This window comes from Drosophila yakuba, chromosome 3L (genome assembly GCF_016746365.2).
Source record: "Drosophila yakuba strain Tai18E2 chromosome 3L, Prin_Dyak_Tai18E2_2.1, whole genome shotgun sequence".
Classification (NCBI taxonomy): domain Eukaryota; kingdom Metazoa; phylum Arthropoda; class Insecta; order Diptera; family Drosophilidae; genus Drosophila; species Drosophila yakuba.
Window position 1 is genome coordinate 13,646,161 of NC_052529.2, and position 15,564 is coordinate 13,661,724.

The 15,564-nt window shown below is 46.6% G+C and overlaps 2 protein-coding genes across 5 annotated transcripts; one reads left to right on the top strand and one right to left on the bottom strand.

Annotated features, from left to right (window-relative positions):
• Positions 1-258: 258 nt before the first annotated feature.
• LOC6534023 (speract receptor) lies at positions 259-15,563 on the top strand. Of its 4 annotated transcripts, none has more exons than XM_039374694.2 (16): positions 259-1,134; positions 9,917-10,615; positions 10,676-10,985; positions 11,045-11,295; positions 11,427-11,498; positions 11,573-11,718; positions 11,787-11,952; positions 12,040-12,045; positions 12,138-12,228; positions 12,293-12,480; positions 12,875-13,093; positions 13,152-13,256; positions 13,325-13,396; positions 13,461-13,635; positions 13,698-15,018; positions 15,080-15,563. In XM_039374694.2, the coding sequence occupies exons 2-16, from the start codon at positions 10,190-10,192 to the stop codon at positions 15,285-15,287; spliced, it is 3,756 nt and encodes a 1,251-aa protein (XP_039230628.1). In that variant the 5' UTR covers positions 259-1,134; positions 9,917-10,189; the 3' UTR covers positions 15,288-15,563. The 4 variants fall into 4 exon arrangements, with proteins under 4 accessions (XP_039230628.1, XP_015050366.1, XP_039230629.1 ...); XM_039374695.2 differs by having other exon boundaries at positions 260-1,134; positions 12,914-13,093; XM_015194880.3 differs by lacking the exon at positions 12,040-12,045.
• On the bottom strand, positions 6,022-7,084 carry LOC6534022 (lipase member H-A). The gene is made up of 3 exons (XM_002094673.3): positions 7,001-7,084; positions 6,822-6,939; positions 6,022-6,768 (listed from the first exon to the last, which is right to left on the bottom strand). The coding sequence occupies exons 1-3, from the start codon at positions 7,050-7,052 to the stop codon at positions 6,072-6,074; spliced, it is 867 nt and encodes a 288-aa protein (XP_002094709.1). The 5' UTR covers positions 7,053-7,084; the 3' UTR covers positions 6,022-6,071.
• Position 15,564: the final 1 nt, after the last annotated feature.

The window sequence follows — 15,564 nt, forward strand, 5'->3', positions numbered from 1 at the left end:
TAATAATCTGATTGAAAACCCGAAGAACTGCAAATATATCAGTTTACATTAAAGTAAAAGAAATTATGATTTAAAGAATAAGTTATTGCAAATTTTAATTACAGTGGAAATTCAAGTGGAAAGGAAATCATTGTTAATGATCATTTAAAATTTAGTGGTATATCAGTGGTATTTCCCAAAACTGAAATGGTACTAAGTTCCGTGGTATTATTTCCCAGCCGCTTGGTATTTCCTAGAGCCTTCGGTGCGGTCCCACTGGACGCGAGTGTGTTTGCGAGTGCGGGAGTTTCAAGACGCGCGCGAAGCTGCGGACAGTCTGATTGGAAGTGGAGCGAACTGGAAGGCAAACAAGACGACGCGTGTCGAGTGTTTGCAATAGAAACAAATTGTTTTCAAATACGAACAGTGCTCTGCTGTGCTATTTGTTTTGTGAAATACAATTGATCGCGGTCACCACATCAGCGTCACCTCTTTTGCATGCCCGACATCTCCGCGGATGCGAATTTCGGCTGGCGCGATTTGAGCAACAGGTGGCGGACGACTGATGGGCGGATGAACGGGTGGATAAACGGATAAATGGATAAATGGACAAATGGATCGTGTCGATGGGCGGCGGGATTTGGCGAAATTTGGTGCTGATAGACTGGCATAGGCCCGGCATTATTATTGGTGGCCAAAAGGGGTCAGGCGGTGTGCGCGTAAAGAAATTGAATTGACTTTGGTGGCCAGCAGCAACAGCACCAGCACCGGCGGCGGTCCGAAATCGAAATCTGTGTCGCAAATGTGGCACTAATAAATTATCGCACATTCGCGCGCCGCACCGCGAGTGCTTCATTAATGCGGGAATCGCGAATGACGGAGAATATCTAGTTTTGCAGCGGCACTGCGTTTGTTTCATTTTGCCAGGAACGTGACCAAAATTACCAAGTGCCGCGTGGATTCACTCGATCTACCGAGCCATAGGTCTGCATAGACCAAACAATTAGATTTGGTAGCCACGCTTCGCGGAGCTGGGCGCAAACAAAAAAGAACGCCAACTCCGTGGCCTATAAATATCGGTCTTCGGAATTACTAAATCCAATTGCAGTCCAATTAGCAGGCGAGCGCCAATGAAGCGGCTGTGAAATAGAAATAGTAAGTACGACGCTCTTTTTCAAGCAACAACTTTCGGAAGGCGAATCTTAGATGCCCTATCAATTACAAGAAGTTTTATATTTGTATACTGTTAAGTGCCTTTTAGACCATATATGTATTACGAAATATAACTTAATTAACTTATAACTTAATTCATTAATTATAAATAAAACAATACGGATAAAATTAGCTAAAGTAGTGAAAATATCGATATATATTGAAAAAATTGTTATTTAGGAACAGACATTAAAAATTATGCTTAATAAGCACACATAATAGCAAGTGCCTTAACTTGCCAATCAGAACTGCGACTCCCAACACTCAGCTCAAATCAGAGGAATTTTCAAATCTTATCTGCTTGAATATAAACCATAGTGATTGATAGAACTTTATGTTGATAGCTCCTTAACTGATATAGTGCGTATAGACACTTCCGGAGAAAGTCTCCTGCATTGCATAGCAAACCATACAGCAAAGCGCATATTCCCCACGTAAGAGTGTTGAAATCAACAAACGCCAACAGTGCGTATGACAGTTCTTACGCAATTAAAATGCCATCACTGGCTGTAAGATTTACATAAATTCGGCCTGCGAAAACTAAAAACTGATAAGCGTCATAAAAACCATGAGGCAACAACAACAACAATTGGTTTTTGGTGTGTGAACCGAAACCCGAAAGTCAAAAAGCCAGTTGGAAACAATGCCAAGCTCGCAGAGAGCACTGCATTTTTCCACAATTTATTTAAATTTCGCACAGTTGTTGCTTGGTTGCATGGCAAGCCCCGAAATGAGTCAGTCGCGTGGCGCTGCACTCGCAGTTGCACTCGCACTCGCAGTTGCATTCGCTGCATGCCAGCGCGTACTTCTTTGTGGCGACAGAGGCTGCGCCGTCATAAGCACTGTCAAATTGCGATCGCCCGAGTGGGTGGGGCGCCGAGGGGGGCTGGGGCGGTTGGTGGGGGCGTCATTGGCCCACTGCTGGTGCTGCTGCCGCTGCTGCCGCTGCTGCTGCAGTCGCGCTTTTCTCTTGCACCTCGCTGCCCCGCGTCACTGACCACACTCAACACCAAATCGACAGTGGCCTCTGGGCACAGTCGGGATCGAAAATGTAGCACTCACTGCACGAAAATCAATATATACACATTGGAATTATGTGCATGGCATTTAAATAGTTTACAGAGTTTGATAGAAAAAAGATAGTAAATACGAAGTAGTGGGAATTCGCTTTAAGCTAAAGGTATTTATTATACCAAAATTTAACAACAAATAATTCAAAACTCCCTTAAATTAAATTTAAGCTTTATTTTTATTATTTTAATCTCTAACATGTTATCAATATAGAACTCTGTCGACAAAATTTCAGACTAAAATCTTATCTCAATCATTTCCCTAAACAGTTCGTTTTAATTGTGTTTTGGAAGTAAGCTGCAAACACCTGATATACCAGGTCATCTAAACTTGCTTCCTAATTGTTGGGAACTTTGGGGAATATGTGTTACTTAAATAATTTCTGCATAAAGGTAGACCGATTATTAATAGTTTAGTTGCTATTATTTTGCGCTCTATGTACGTCTTAGCTGTCTGTCTAGCAAGTTGAGTGCTTTGCGTGTGGCTTTTTGGAATTGCATTCGGCAAACGCAAAATGATGGATGATTGATGCTCGTGGCCAGAATGCGCATTAGTTTCGGATTAGACGGCCTTTGGGCGGCGCCCAAACTTGGCGGTTTTTGCACATTATTATTTTATTTTTGGCCCGTGTGGCTGGCTATACGGACAGCCACGTTATCAGCCACGTCACTTACGCACTTAAATTTAAATAGTTAAGCACCCCCAATATATATAAAACTAATACTGCTGATTAGCGGCGAAACGGGGCCAAGAGATTATGCGTGCTGTTGAGGATGTCCCTCGACGGAACGCAAATTACCCGCAAAATTGCTCCTTCATTTATTTACATACATATATATACATCCCTAAGTACATATATAGGGATTTTAGACCGCATTACCAGCACTCGGTACCTGCATGTCATTCGCACCTTTGACGGTGGCGGTGTCATGGAAATTTAATTAAGCCTTTATGCAGATGGCTTTTCAATCGCTTGCTACAACTTTGCCCCTTTGTTGGACAAACGCCCGCTTATCATCTGAAAGGCAGCTCCAAATGTAAAACACCCGGGGGCGTGGCAGCAGGTGGGCGGTTGCCCGACATATGTTACACTCAGCTTTTTGCGCTTATCAACAAGAATGGGCCACCCGGTTGAGCTGGCGACAAAGAGCCTCACCCACAGTTGGCACACTTTTTTGGGAGTGCTTGCTTCTACTCCAGTCATATGGAAAATGATTGCAGGGGCGGTGGTGGGGGGTATGGACGAGGGTTTCCCTCGGGTCGCAGTTGGTGAGCCGTTCAAATGGCATCCCATAAAAGCGTTGTACAGAAATTAACATAGCCATAAAGAGGCGAATTTCGCCAGGGGCCAGCAGAGGCAGCACCTTAACAACACGCGTGTTGGGTTCCCCACCCAAAAAAAGGGACTTTAATTGATAAACTGAGGGCAGCTGGGGAGCCGAAAGATTCCTTATCAATTCCAACTTCCCGAATTCAAACGCATTCCTGGCCTCATTAACATTACCATTAGAAAGGCAGGCGAACAAAAACAAAAAACAGAAATAGCGGCTCAAAGCGAAACAAAGTGAAATGAAAACGAAATTGTTGCGACTTAATTTCTGCTACACATTGTGTAATGGCTATATTTTATGCTTGCAATGTTCTCGATGGCGGGAGTTGTGGAAAAACCACAGAAACATACATTTTATTGCTGGGAGTCGACTCAGAAATACCCTGTACAAAGCAAGGATGTTTTAAAAGAGCAACAAATTGTAAACCCCATTCTGTATTTTATTTTTAAAGTCTAAAAATCTATCGTGTTTTTTAGGTTGAATAAAAATTTCAGATTGGCAAAATCGATTAAACTTATTGCTTTTATCAAAGTTTGAGTTTTAAAAGTTGGCTCCAACGAAGCATTGCTAAGAAAGTTAATAGTACAAATAGATTGCATACTCGAAATACCCCTGTTCTCTGTAACCACCCAGTGAAAAAGCAATGGGCATTTAGCAGGGCTTGTGGTATGCTGAGTTTGGTCACATGGCGACCCACCTCCAGACCCATTATTGGATCCTGTGGAGCTGTGTGGTTGCTGGGGCGGGTGCTTCTATTTTATGGCCTGACATTTAATGCTCAGCCAGCGAATCCGAAACCAAAACCAAAAACTGAGATTTCCAGCAGTCCGTTCTGAGGCCAAGTGCAGGCAAATGAAGGAGAAGAGGAGCTGAACAACCGGCGCTATGGGTTTAATGCCCGCTTAACCCACTTCGGCTGACAAATGTGCAACTTTAAATCTTCTCCCCAAAACGCTTGCCAATAAATCACGCGACTTGCGACAGAGGAGGAGTTGACTGCTCATCTGCTCATCCGTGTACGAGAATCTAACGCTAATGAAACCCCAATTAGCGCTGCAAAAACTTGTGCATATTTTTAGGCGCTCGCTATCGCGAAAGTTGAGCCCTCTTATCTGCCGGCAATGGATCATCATCAAGCGTAATTGGCTAATTGTCTGATATCCACGAGTGATGGCTCATAAAGGCAGCGGCTGACGCTATGTTTCGTAATGAAGTGACCACGAGTTGGATCTTTCTTTGGCCTTTAAGGGAAATGGAATCCGTGCGAAGACTACGTGCGGGGGTTGCTTGAGAGGATTGGCCCAGTAAACTTGCACCGGGCACGCAGCAAATTGGTTTCGCCACAAACTTCGGTTCCGGTTCAAGGAAGTGGCACTAGCAGCCGGCAGTCCGGGGTTGTTCCCAACATTCGTTGTACACATTCCCCGAAAGATAAACTTAAGTACAGCGCATTTAAATGCAATTTGTGACAGTTTTCCTTTAGCGCGACTTTCAACTGACACGCACACAGCAGGGTGCGATTTTTCTGGGTGGCGGGTGCTTTTTGGGCTGCTATCCACTGCATTTGGAGGAGCAATGTGGGGATGGGCGCCCACTATGGAAAAAGTTAAGGCATGCCGTCGCACAAAGGAATTTTCCTATAATATTGCACGGAAATATGCGCAACAACTTCCATTCCAGAGATGGGCCACGGATCACGACACGCTATCGTTGTGGCAACTAACTTGCTAAAATATTTAAAACAAATTAATTTTCTTTTCTGGTAGCTAAATCGCTAAGGATTAGAAATATTTGTGGAATATTCTTCACGTTGTATATAAGTTATTTGAGGTAGCGTTTCAGCTATATTAAGACAAAAATTAAGGGCAGTGCTTACTTAATAACCAAAACAAAATTCCCATTTGCCCTAATTTTGTGTTTACCAAACCTATTTTGATTACCATGGTATTCCCCTGGCTTTAACCAAATCCATTAAATAATAAGATTTATCTGAAGTTATCACGAAGCTCACGCACTCCCCATTGAGTTCTCCTTCAATGGCATAAATCTGCCTCGATTCGGATATATAAGCAAATCCTTGAAGCACACTCAAAGGAGCCGATTGCCGATAAACTTTTCTTTCTCCATACGTTGACTGGATCGTCACTTCAGACAACATCTGGCATATGGAAAGGGGGAAACTTGTGAACTCCGCCTATCTGTGCTCCTTCAAACGTTAAGGGAAATGAGATAAGGACGAGGACGAGGACAAGGATGGCGTTCCTTGCCAAGTGAAGGACGTGCGTCAAAACTTTGAAAGGCAAGACCTTTTAAATTGATTTTAAAATAATGAATGAGCCCAGCGCCTGACGCACATCAATTTTGGCACTTGCTCATCGCCATATGCCTCCTCTTTCAACCATCATTGCAGCAATGACTAATGACAAAGTTGCTCCTTTGTTTCCTTTATTCGTTTGGCTTTTTTATTGGATCCGCTGCTCACAGGAAGCTTATGAAGTAGGCTCCACGGGAGTAGGGCGAGGACTGTCGAGTCTCCAGGAAATAGATGCCCGAGGCAGGCTGCTCCTCCTCTTTCTGGCCCATTTTGTGGGTAGACCAGCGGCAGCTGGAGGCGCTTAAAGACTCCACTGTACCACAGCGGGCACTCACAAAGTCATTCTCCGGCGACCACATCTCGGCGAGCAGCTCGAAGGCTCTCTCGTGCGAACAGGAGTCCGTGGAGCAGCCAGGCTGTGTTTGTCCTCCGTTTGGATAGTAGTCCACATGACCCAGTTGCTCCCAAGTGCCCTCTCCTCCGGCATTTGTGTGCACAACCTCCACAAACTCAGCATCGGCCTGGGATAGCTTGTGGTCTAGATCTTTGCCAGAGGAAGGATCAAGGGCTGTTATCTGGGACAACTGACGACCCAGTTGCTGCTGCACCTTGACAGCCACTCCACCTGCCAAATGGACGCCCTCCGCAAAACCCACGACCAAAATGCGATCGAGTGGCACATCAAATTGATTGTTAAGAACGATCACCAAGCTGGCCACGCTGTCGATGATCTCTGTTTCATCACTGGCCTCGGTTAGATCCACACTGAATATATTGCTGTCCTGCTGCTGAAGTCGGGCGGAAACCACGGCGGAGATCTCCGGTGAGGAAATGTTTCCAAGCCAGCGGGGAATGGCCAAGCTAAAGAGCAAAGGTTACTTATGGAGAAATACTTAGATAAACAGATGACTCACACTGCTGGATCGGCGGCATAGAAGGAGCTCCTTACCAGAGCCTCCACCTCGGCCTCAACTTGCTGCGGATTTTCCTGGACGCGGCGTGTGCTCAGGAAAAAACCCGTCTCTCCATAGACTGCAAAGGGTGCATGTTTTTCTTTAGGTTCTTGAGTACATTTATTTACTGACTTACTCACCCACTGCTATTGTGAGGGTCAATAACAAAGTTAGTTGTACGCCGGTCTGCATTCTAAATGTAACTGAAATGAATAGAGAAGCATTCGTCTGCGGCATTCCTTAAAAGCTCGATAAGATTACGATTAGGAGTCTCATTTTATGACATTTGATAAGCGATCAATGGTCATCCATGATCGCTGATCGATTGTTTAACTGCAAAACTCAAAACACTTTGCCACTGATTCTCACACGTTCCTCGAATTCGAATTTCGTTTGTATTTCTCTCACGCTCAAATTGTTGTTTATGGCTCTGGTAGATTGTCAAATTAATCAGCGGCAGCGGAGCTGCACAGCAAGTGTCGGCACTCCCCTGCACTGCCCTGCCCTCCACTTCATCCGCTTCGGTTGCAGCTGCATTTGCATGGCAGACCAATTGCATTTAATTGCCTGACAGCCTCAAGAGGCGAGGGCCACCGGCACTCGGAGTGGGCTGCGGCTCGGAAAATGTGTAGCAAACTTCACGCCAATCCCCAATCCGTCAGCTCCTCCGCCGCCCCCGGAATAGTCGCTCCTGCTCCACCATCAATGTCAGAAGGCGAAACAATGAAAATGGCAAATTAAACTGGAAGTGCAATGCAACAGCTTCACTGCGAAGAGAAATCGTCGGTACCTATCACTATTGATTGAAGTTTGCAAACAATTAACATTAAATAGGGTAAACACTTTATATGTTGGGAAGGCACAGCTAAAGTTAAAGAAATATATTTTTCAGGCAGAAAGAAAGAGGCCTAAATTAATTGATACTTTGTATTTTTGATAAATATGTTTAGTTTGCAGTGCTAAGAAAGTGCATTAAAATCCTGTTTAAATTATATTCATAAAATATTTCTCAGAAGGGACTTTTTTCATTGTGCAAAATATTTTTCGGTAGGAATAACCATAATTTATGTTAAGGCTACGATATATATCTGTATACCTTCATATATCTGTTTACCTCTGTTTGGATAAAATCAGTTATTTATTTGCTTAAATTGTTTGTTTTGTTATTAAACTACATGCCATAATTCAGGGAAAGAGCTTCAAAATGTTATTTGCCTACAATGTTGGATACATGATACCTGGCCATGTGTTTGATTAGGCTTGTGTAAGCCAAAAGAGAGACTCTGATGGATGCAACAGCAGTTGACACAGTATCCTTGGACAGCTTAGGTATTCGGAGAAATTGGGGCGGAAACGAGAACTTAACGTACTCCCGTGGCTTTAGTTTTGGGCTCCCGCGACGGTTTGGCGGATAAATCGCTTGCGAAATTGTTGTGTCAAGTGCAGCCGGTGTGTCCAAACTCACTCCCTTAGATTCGGGATTCCGGGTGGAGGGCACAACAATTAAACGGGGAGCAGAAACGGGAACTCTTCTTGCCGGCTCAATGGGCACGTCACGGGCTTTCGCTAGATTTACGACCAAAGAAGCGTTATTAAACGATGCCAGTGCCGATGGCGGCCACTTGTAACGTTGTTTGTAACCACGACAAAGGATGGGGTAGAGATGGTTACCCAGGGTTAGCTACTTGTATTAGCATAAATAGAATGAACTGCCGCACGCAATGCTTTACAAGACCAACATAAGGGAGCGCATCCCGTCCAGGAACAATGGGGAATTTTTAGCATTGGGGTCAAGGGGAAAAGTCAATATGCCAGGCTAACTTTCAAGTGGATTCCAGAGTGCAGCGGCGGAGGAGGAGAATCAAGGGTGGCTGCTGCTCGAGTCAATATAATAAATTACTGTGATAGCTTCAAGAAGTTGCAAAGGTTCTGCCAATATTCAATATCGCCCCCAGAAGCCACAGGGCGTGTGAAAGAAGCAATCAGCCACAGGGAGTGGGTATGTGGGTCCAGTGAGAGATGTGCCAGACAAAAGGCAAACAAAGACATTCCAAAAGGAACCCAGGGAGTGTGTGGATTGGGGATTGGGGTGGCGGCTCTATCAGCAACTTCCCGTGCAGCATCCCGGGGAAAATCACACATGATGCGTCGCCATTTCTCATAAAAATTTCATTACATTGACCGAAATGTGTGGCAAGTTTAATATCGGGGAATTTCAACACATTGTTAAGGTTGCACACATAAAGAAGCACCCTACGAAATGGCTCTATGTACTTTATTAGTCCTTACCACGCCCCGAAAACAATTAGAACTGTGATAAACGAGCTTCGACTTAAGTTCTTCATCCATTCCATTCAGCGAGGTGAACATCTTTATTACCAAACATTTTGTTGGCAAGAGAAAACAGGTCCTTCTTACCAGCGCAATTTTTTCTATGACAATTTATTTTTAGGATGACGCGAACTTAAGTTCATCCAGACAAATTAAACTTTTACATCCCTGTTATTACCAAATTCGTATAAACAATTTGAGTTGGCAAGTTTATTGCACAAAAACAAAACGTTTATGAAAGTCATGAAGTTACTCAAGTTGTCGCATTTGGTTTTTGTGTTTACTCGTCCTTTTAATAAAAATTCAACCATAATTTATGCAGATCACCCAAGATTTTAGGTGTTGCCAAAATGAAGGTTTCTCCTTAAAGCCAAATTCAAGTACGTTCCTAATATCTCCAGAAAGATTAAGAGATGTAACATTTACGTATTAATTGTCTTAAGCAAGTGGCATGTGCGTAAGTGTATATAAATGAAATCTTTTGCGTCATTACGGCAGCCATCTTTTATGGTGCCTCCGCCAAAGTATCCAGCATTAGTTTATGTGTTATTTGCCCACCCATATGGATGTTGGCTTTTGGGGAGGCAGGACGTACGCGTACATAGCCATGTATGTGCCCCCGCATAAATCAGAGGCACTCCTGCATGACCCGGCCTCGTCCTTGTGTTGTTCTCGCAAGTCTTAAGTCTTAAACGATGTTGTGATTAAAGTCCTCTTACTTGCAGAACAGGAAACGACTGACGGCAAAGGGAACTGGCCAAGACGAGGACGCAATTAACCAGAACGGAACAAAACAAGGAAGAAGGGGATTCGAAGAAGGAGGGAGCAATGCAAACTCAACAAAAATGTTGCATCTCCTCGAAGGATCAACATCTGTCGCCAAGGACACTGTCACACAAAGGAGACCCCTCGTCAGTTGCATGAAATAATTTCGTTTAAATTAAGCGCCCTCCTCACAAAAAAGGAGCAGCATTTCACGCCATTCCCGTCCCCGCGTAATGTGTGCTCACCCCTGTCCTGCTCCAGCTGGAATCTACCACTCAGGACTGCTGCATCCACTGCTCCTGCTACTCCTCTTCCTGCTCGCTTTTAGCAACTTCCGGCCGACTCATGGAGAGGTCTTCACGCTGGGTTACCTCACGGCCTCGCAACGGCGACCGGGAAACCTGGACTACAACCGACCCGGTCTCACCATCTCCGGCGCCATCTCGCTGGCGGTGGAGGAGGTGAATGCCGGACGTCTCCGGGATCGGGGTCATTCCCTTCAGTTCGTCGTGGCCGAAACTTACGGCGAGGAGGTGGTCAGCATCCGTCAAACGGCGGCACTGTGGACGCAGCATGTGGCCGCCTACATCGGCCCCCAGGAAACATGCGTACACGAAGGTCGCATGGCGGCCGCCTTTAACCTGCCCATGATATCTTATGTAAGTTGACTGCTACTTTGTATTTGTGCAATCCCCTTATTAATAAGTAATACCCTACAGTACTGCACCCATCGGGATCCCTCGAACAAGGCTGATTTTCCCACCTTTGCCAGGACACGCCCACCGGACACCCAGATCTCCAAGTCCGTAGTGGCCCTTCTGCTGGCCTTTAATTGGACGCAGGTGAGCTTCCTCTACTTGGACGACGCCAGTGGTCAGTATCAGCCCGTGGCGGAGACCATCCTGAGCACACTGACTGATGCCGGAGTCACTATCCGGGATATTCGCACTTGGAATACCATCTACCATCACGGGTTTATGGACAATCCTTTCGAGGCGCTGGTGGAGCAGACCTATGCCAATACAAGGAGTAAGTGGGGCCAGAAGTGCAAATTTAAGGCATGCTAATCACATTTTATATGCCAATAGTCTACCTCATTTTGGGTCACTACTATGAGCATGTCGGGCTGATGGTTAGTCTCCAGAGAAGAGGAATTCTGTCGAAGGGCGACTACTTCGTAGTGGGCATAGACATCGAACAGTATGATCCAGCCAAGCCTGAAAAGTATTTGCGAGGACTCCTGCTGGAGGATGTGGAGCCATTGGCCGTGCAGGCCTTTCAGTCCTATCTGGGCATTGTGCCCACGGCTTCCGTCTCCTTCGCCACTTTTGCCAATGAGGTTTGTTCGCTGACAGGTCCTGACAGTGATGTGATTGATGCGCTGCATCCGCCTTCCGCACGTCTCATAATTGTCGGGGCTTTCGCCACATTGACCACACATTCTGACCCTCATTTCGTTTTGGTTTTCAGGTCAACAAATACATGGAGCGACCGCCATTCAATTTCCCCAATCCGCTGGGTCCCTTCGGCGGCGTAAAGCAGGTTCGTCTCCCACGAAACCGAAGACGAAACCGAAAACCATTGACTGACCTCCAACCTCTTCCCTTCATTGCCAGATAAGCGCCGAGGCTGCCTATCTCTACGATGCCGTGCATCTCTACGCGAAGGCCTTGATGGAAGTCCTGGACTCGGGCGGAAGACCCAGGAACGGCAGCGCCATTGTGGCGGCCATCAAGGGTTCGCGATATCGCAGCGCCATGGGGTGGGTGTTGGCCCATATGACAGCTAATCCGGCAATTGTGCTAACACACATCTCCATTTTTGTTTTAGCTATCACGTCTATATCGATGAGAACGGCGATGCAGCTGGAAATTATACAGTATTAGCGAGGGGATCCGTGCGGAATGGTCGCAATCAGACTGTGCTGGGTCTGCGACCCGTGGGCACCTTTATCCACCGGAACAGCAGCTTCAGCAGCATCAGCAAGGCGTTGCCCGTAAGTAAATCCCCGGCTTTTCTCATACATACATCCTCTTGTAACTTGCTCTCTGCCACTCCCCCGTAAATCGCTTGACCCGTGCAGCACCAGGTAAGCGCTTCTGCCTGGCACAATTAATCACACACCTCCCTTTGCTTTTACTGTGTTTTGATTTAATCCTGGTTTCCATTGGCTTACCGCAGGATCTCAAACTGTTCAGCCCCATCGACTGGGTGGGTGGCACGCGACCAGCAGCTGCTCCACGTTGCGGATTTGGTGGCGAGAAGTGCGTCAGTGAGTATGGAAGTTTACTAACCAATTCTGTGAGTTTACCCTTCCTGCGTCTCTCAAATCGCAGATTATACTGGCGAAATTTCAGCGGCCATTGCGGGCGGTGCCCTTTTGCTGCTCAGCTTGGTCTCGCTGGTCCTCTATCGTAACTGGCGATACGAGCAGGAACTGGACAGTCTGCTCTGGAAGATAGACTTCCGCGAGGTGCAGATCCATGAGAACGAACGCGAACAGCAAAGTCAGAAGCAGACGCGCGTAAGTCCCAGCGCCTGTCATCTTAGTGCGATGGCAGTGACGCTTATCGTAATGGCAGACAGAACACTCAAAAAAATTGGCTTTAAAGTTATAGGTTATCTATGGTTATAAATCCCCTCAACTTTTATAAGTAGGTATTGTAACACAAAGAATTTATTCCAAATTTAGCCATGATTATAAAATATTAAAATCAATGTAAGCACTGAGAAACTAAGAACCGTTTTAATAGCAATGTGTAGGTTGTACTCATAAGTTTATAGAAGATACTTTTAAAGTGCATGCAGGCGGGCCATTTAAGCTGCATGTGTTACTTTGTGAGAATGTGTCAGAAAAGGCTCTTATACTATTCCTCCTGTTAAAGACTCTTCTCCCGCCATTGCATGTCTGACAACAGCACTTGCTAAATCACTTGCCGCGTCGTCTTCCTCCGCAGTCCACCCATCCGCTGATCCGCACCAGCCAAGTGAGCCTGAGCTCCAATCCGGACGCCGACTTCCGCTACACGACAATCTTTACGCCCATCGGACTGTACAAAGGTCAGCTTTATGCTATCAAGAAGGTGCGAAAGAAGAGCGTGGACATCACCCGCGAAATGAAGAAGGAGCTCAAGCTGGTAAGACGAATAAATATAATAAACCATAATCAATTCAAAATTTTAAAATATATTCCAGCTGCGGGATGCCCGTCACGATAATATTTGCGCCTTCATAGGCGCCTGCACGGATCCGCCAAACATCTGCATCATCAGCGAGTACTGCACCCGAGGCAGCCTTAAGGTCAGTCGGTCAACCAGTTCTCTGTGAGACCCAAAGCGACTCCCACTTACCATTCCTTACCATTGCAGGACATTCTGGAGAACGAGGACGTCAAGCTGGACAACATGTTCATTGCCTCCATGGTGGCAGACATTATACGCGTGAGTGCTGTAACATTATACTAATGGCCGACCCACCCACTGACCTCTTTCCCCATTCCGGCAGGGCGTCATCTATTTGCACGACTCGCCCATTCGTTTCCATGGCGCTCTGTGCACTTCCAACTGCCTGGTGGACTCCCGATGGGTGGTCAAGCTAACGGACTTTGGCCTCTTTGCCTTCAAACAGGGGATCGAAGACAGCACCACGGATATGCAGCATATGTCGGCCAAGTGTCTGAGTGAGTTCGTTTTCCAAGGAATCTCAGCTTTAGATTTCTGAAATACTCCCTCTCTGTTCCAGAGCTTCTTTATCGAGCTCCTGAGCTGCTGCGACAGGGTCCATCCTCGCTGGTCATGGGCACACAACGCGGGGATGCCTATTCCTTTGGCATCCTCCTGTACGAGATGCACGTCCGTAGAGGACCCTTTGGCGAGACGGGTCTGACGCCCATGCAGTGCCTGCAGAAGGTGCTTCAGCCCCAGGATTACCTAAATCCATACAGACCCTCCTTGCAACCACTGGAAACCGCGTTCGACTGCGTCAGCGAGTGCCTGAGGGAATGCTGGGCGGAGAGGCCGGAGGATCGACCAGATTTCAAAACCATCCGCACCAAACTAAGACCTCTGCGGAAGGGAATGAGGCCCAACATTTTCGACAACATGATGGCCATGATGGAGAAGTACGCCAACAATTTGGAGGCTCTAGTAGACGATCGCACGGATCAACTGCAGGAGGAAAAAAAGAAGACCGACGCACTGCTGCACGAGATGCTGCCGCGCTGCGTGGCTGACCAGCTGAAGAAGGGTCACAAGGTGGACCCCGAACACTACGAGCAGGTCAGCATCTACTTCAGCGACATCGTGGGCTTCACAGCGATGTCCGCCGAGTGCACCCCTTTGCAGGTGGTAGATTTCCTCAACGATCTGTACACCTGCTTCGACTCAATTATTGGGCACTATGATGTTTATAAAGTTGAAACTATCGGAGATGCTTACATGGTGGTCTCTGGACTACCGCTGCGCAATGGTGACTTGCATGCAGCGGAAATAGCCACCATGTCGTTGCACCTACTCAGTGCCGTATCAGAGTTTAAGATCCGTCACCGGCCCACAAACCGCCTGCTCCTGCGGATTGGCATACACTCGGGTCCCGTTTGTGCGGGTGTTGTTGGTCTGAAGATGCCACGTTACTGTCTCTTCGGAGATACTGTCAATACCGCTTCCCGCATGGAGTCCAGTGGTGTTCCGCTGAAGATCCATTGCAGCTGGCAGTGCCGCCAATTGCTAGAGAGGCTGGGTGGCTATCACTTCGCGGAGCGTGGCGTCATCTCCATGAAGGGAAAAGGTGATCAGCGCACCTACTGGCTGCTGGGAGAAGATGAGGAGGCACGCACTCGTCGAACCTATGAGAGATCTCAGAGACGCGGATCCAGGGCACTCAACAAGTTCATCCAGGGCACCATAAAGCAGGCCCAGGAACAGGCCAACGAGTACGGCATACGCTCCTCCCTTAAACAGAAGAATCTGCCCAGAAACTCGCTGACCCGCTCTTCCAGTCTGGAGTCGCCCAAGAAGCTGCGGTTCGCTGCTGGTAGCCTCCTGGAGCATCATCGCTATCACAGGTTTGACACAATAACGTTGCCAATCTGCTCAAGAAATGATAAAAATCTATTTTCCGAATAGTGACGAGGCGCTGCTGGAGGTGGACTCCTACACGGGCTTGCGCCGTTCCTCGGGAGGATCCACACAGTCGCGCTATGAGGAGACGACCCTGTCGCTGACTCTGTCCTGCCAAAGTATAGAGATCGTAGGTGGGCAACATGGTAAAAGGAGACCCTCTTCATATCCCACTGCCAACACGCCGCTGCTGATGAACCACGTGGAGGTTTAGGGCAGTGTCCTAGTACTTATTTAACCCAGATACAGGGAACTTAGTGGAATTTGTGTTCAGTATGTTTAGCCAAGTATTTGTATTGCTTTTAGTGTCGTATGCAGATGGATAATCCTTGGAGTCTGTCATATAATTGTGGTAACTGTAGCATCAGCATATTGTGAGAGTGATTATAAATCTAGTCGTTGTTTAAACACATTCATGCGCTAACCTAAATCAATTTAAAATAGTCAATAACCTAAAGTAAATTATATGAATAAAGAGCAACAAAATAAAC

Bases quoted from the DNA above. Each gene is read 5' to 3' on its own strand.
- LOC6534022 (XM_002094673.3), bottom strand. From the start codon at position 7,052: ATGCAGACCGGCGTACAACTAACTTTGTTATTGACCCTCACAATAGCA. The intron at 6,940-7,000 runs GTGAGTAAGTCA...CACCCTTTGCAG, and splicing joins GACCCTCACAATAGCAGTGG to TCTATGGAGAGACGGGTTTT. The intron at 6,769-6,821 runs GTGAGTCATCTG...TTTGCTCTTTAG, and splicing joins TATGCCGCCGATCCAGCAGT to CTTGGCCATTCCCCGCTGGC.
- LOC6534023 (XM_039374694.2), top strand. From the start codon at position 10,190: ATGTGTGCTCACCCCTGTCCTGCTCCAGCTGGAATCTACCACTCAGGA. The intron at 13,094-13,151 runs GTAAGACGAATA...AATATATTCCAG, and splicing joins TGAAGAAGGAGCTCAAGCTG to CTGCGGGATGCCCGTCACGA. The intron at 13,397-13,460 runs GTGAGTGCTGTA...CCATTCCGGCAG, and splicing joins TGGTGGCAGACATTATACGC to GGCGTCATCTATTTGCACGA.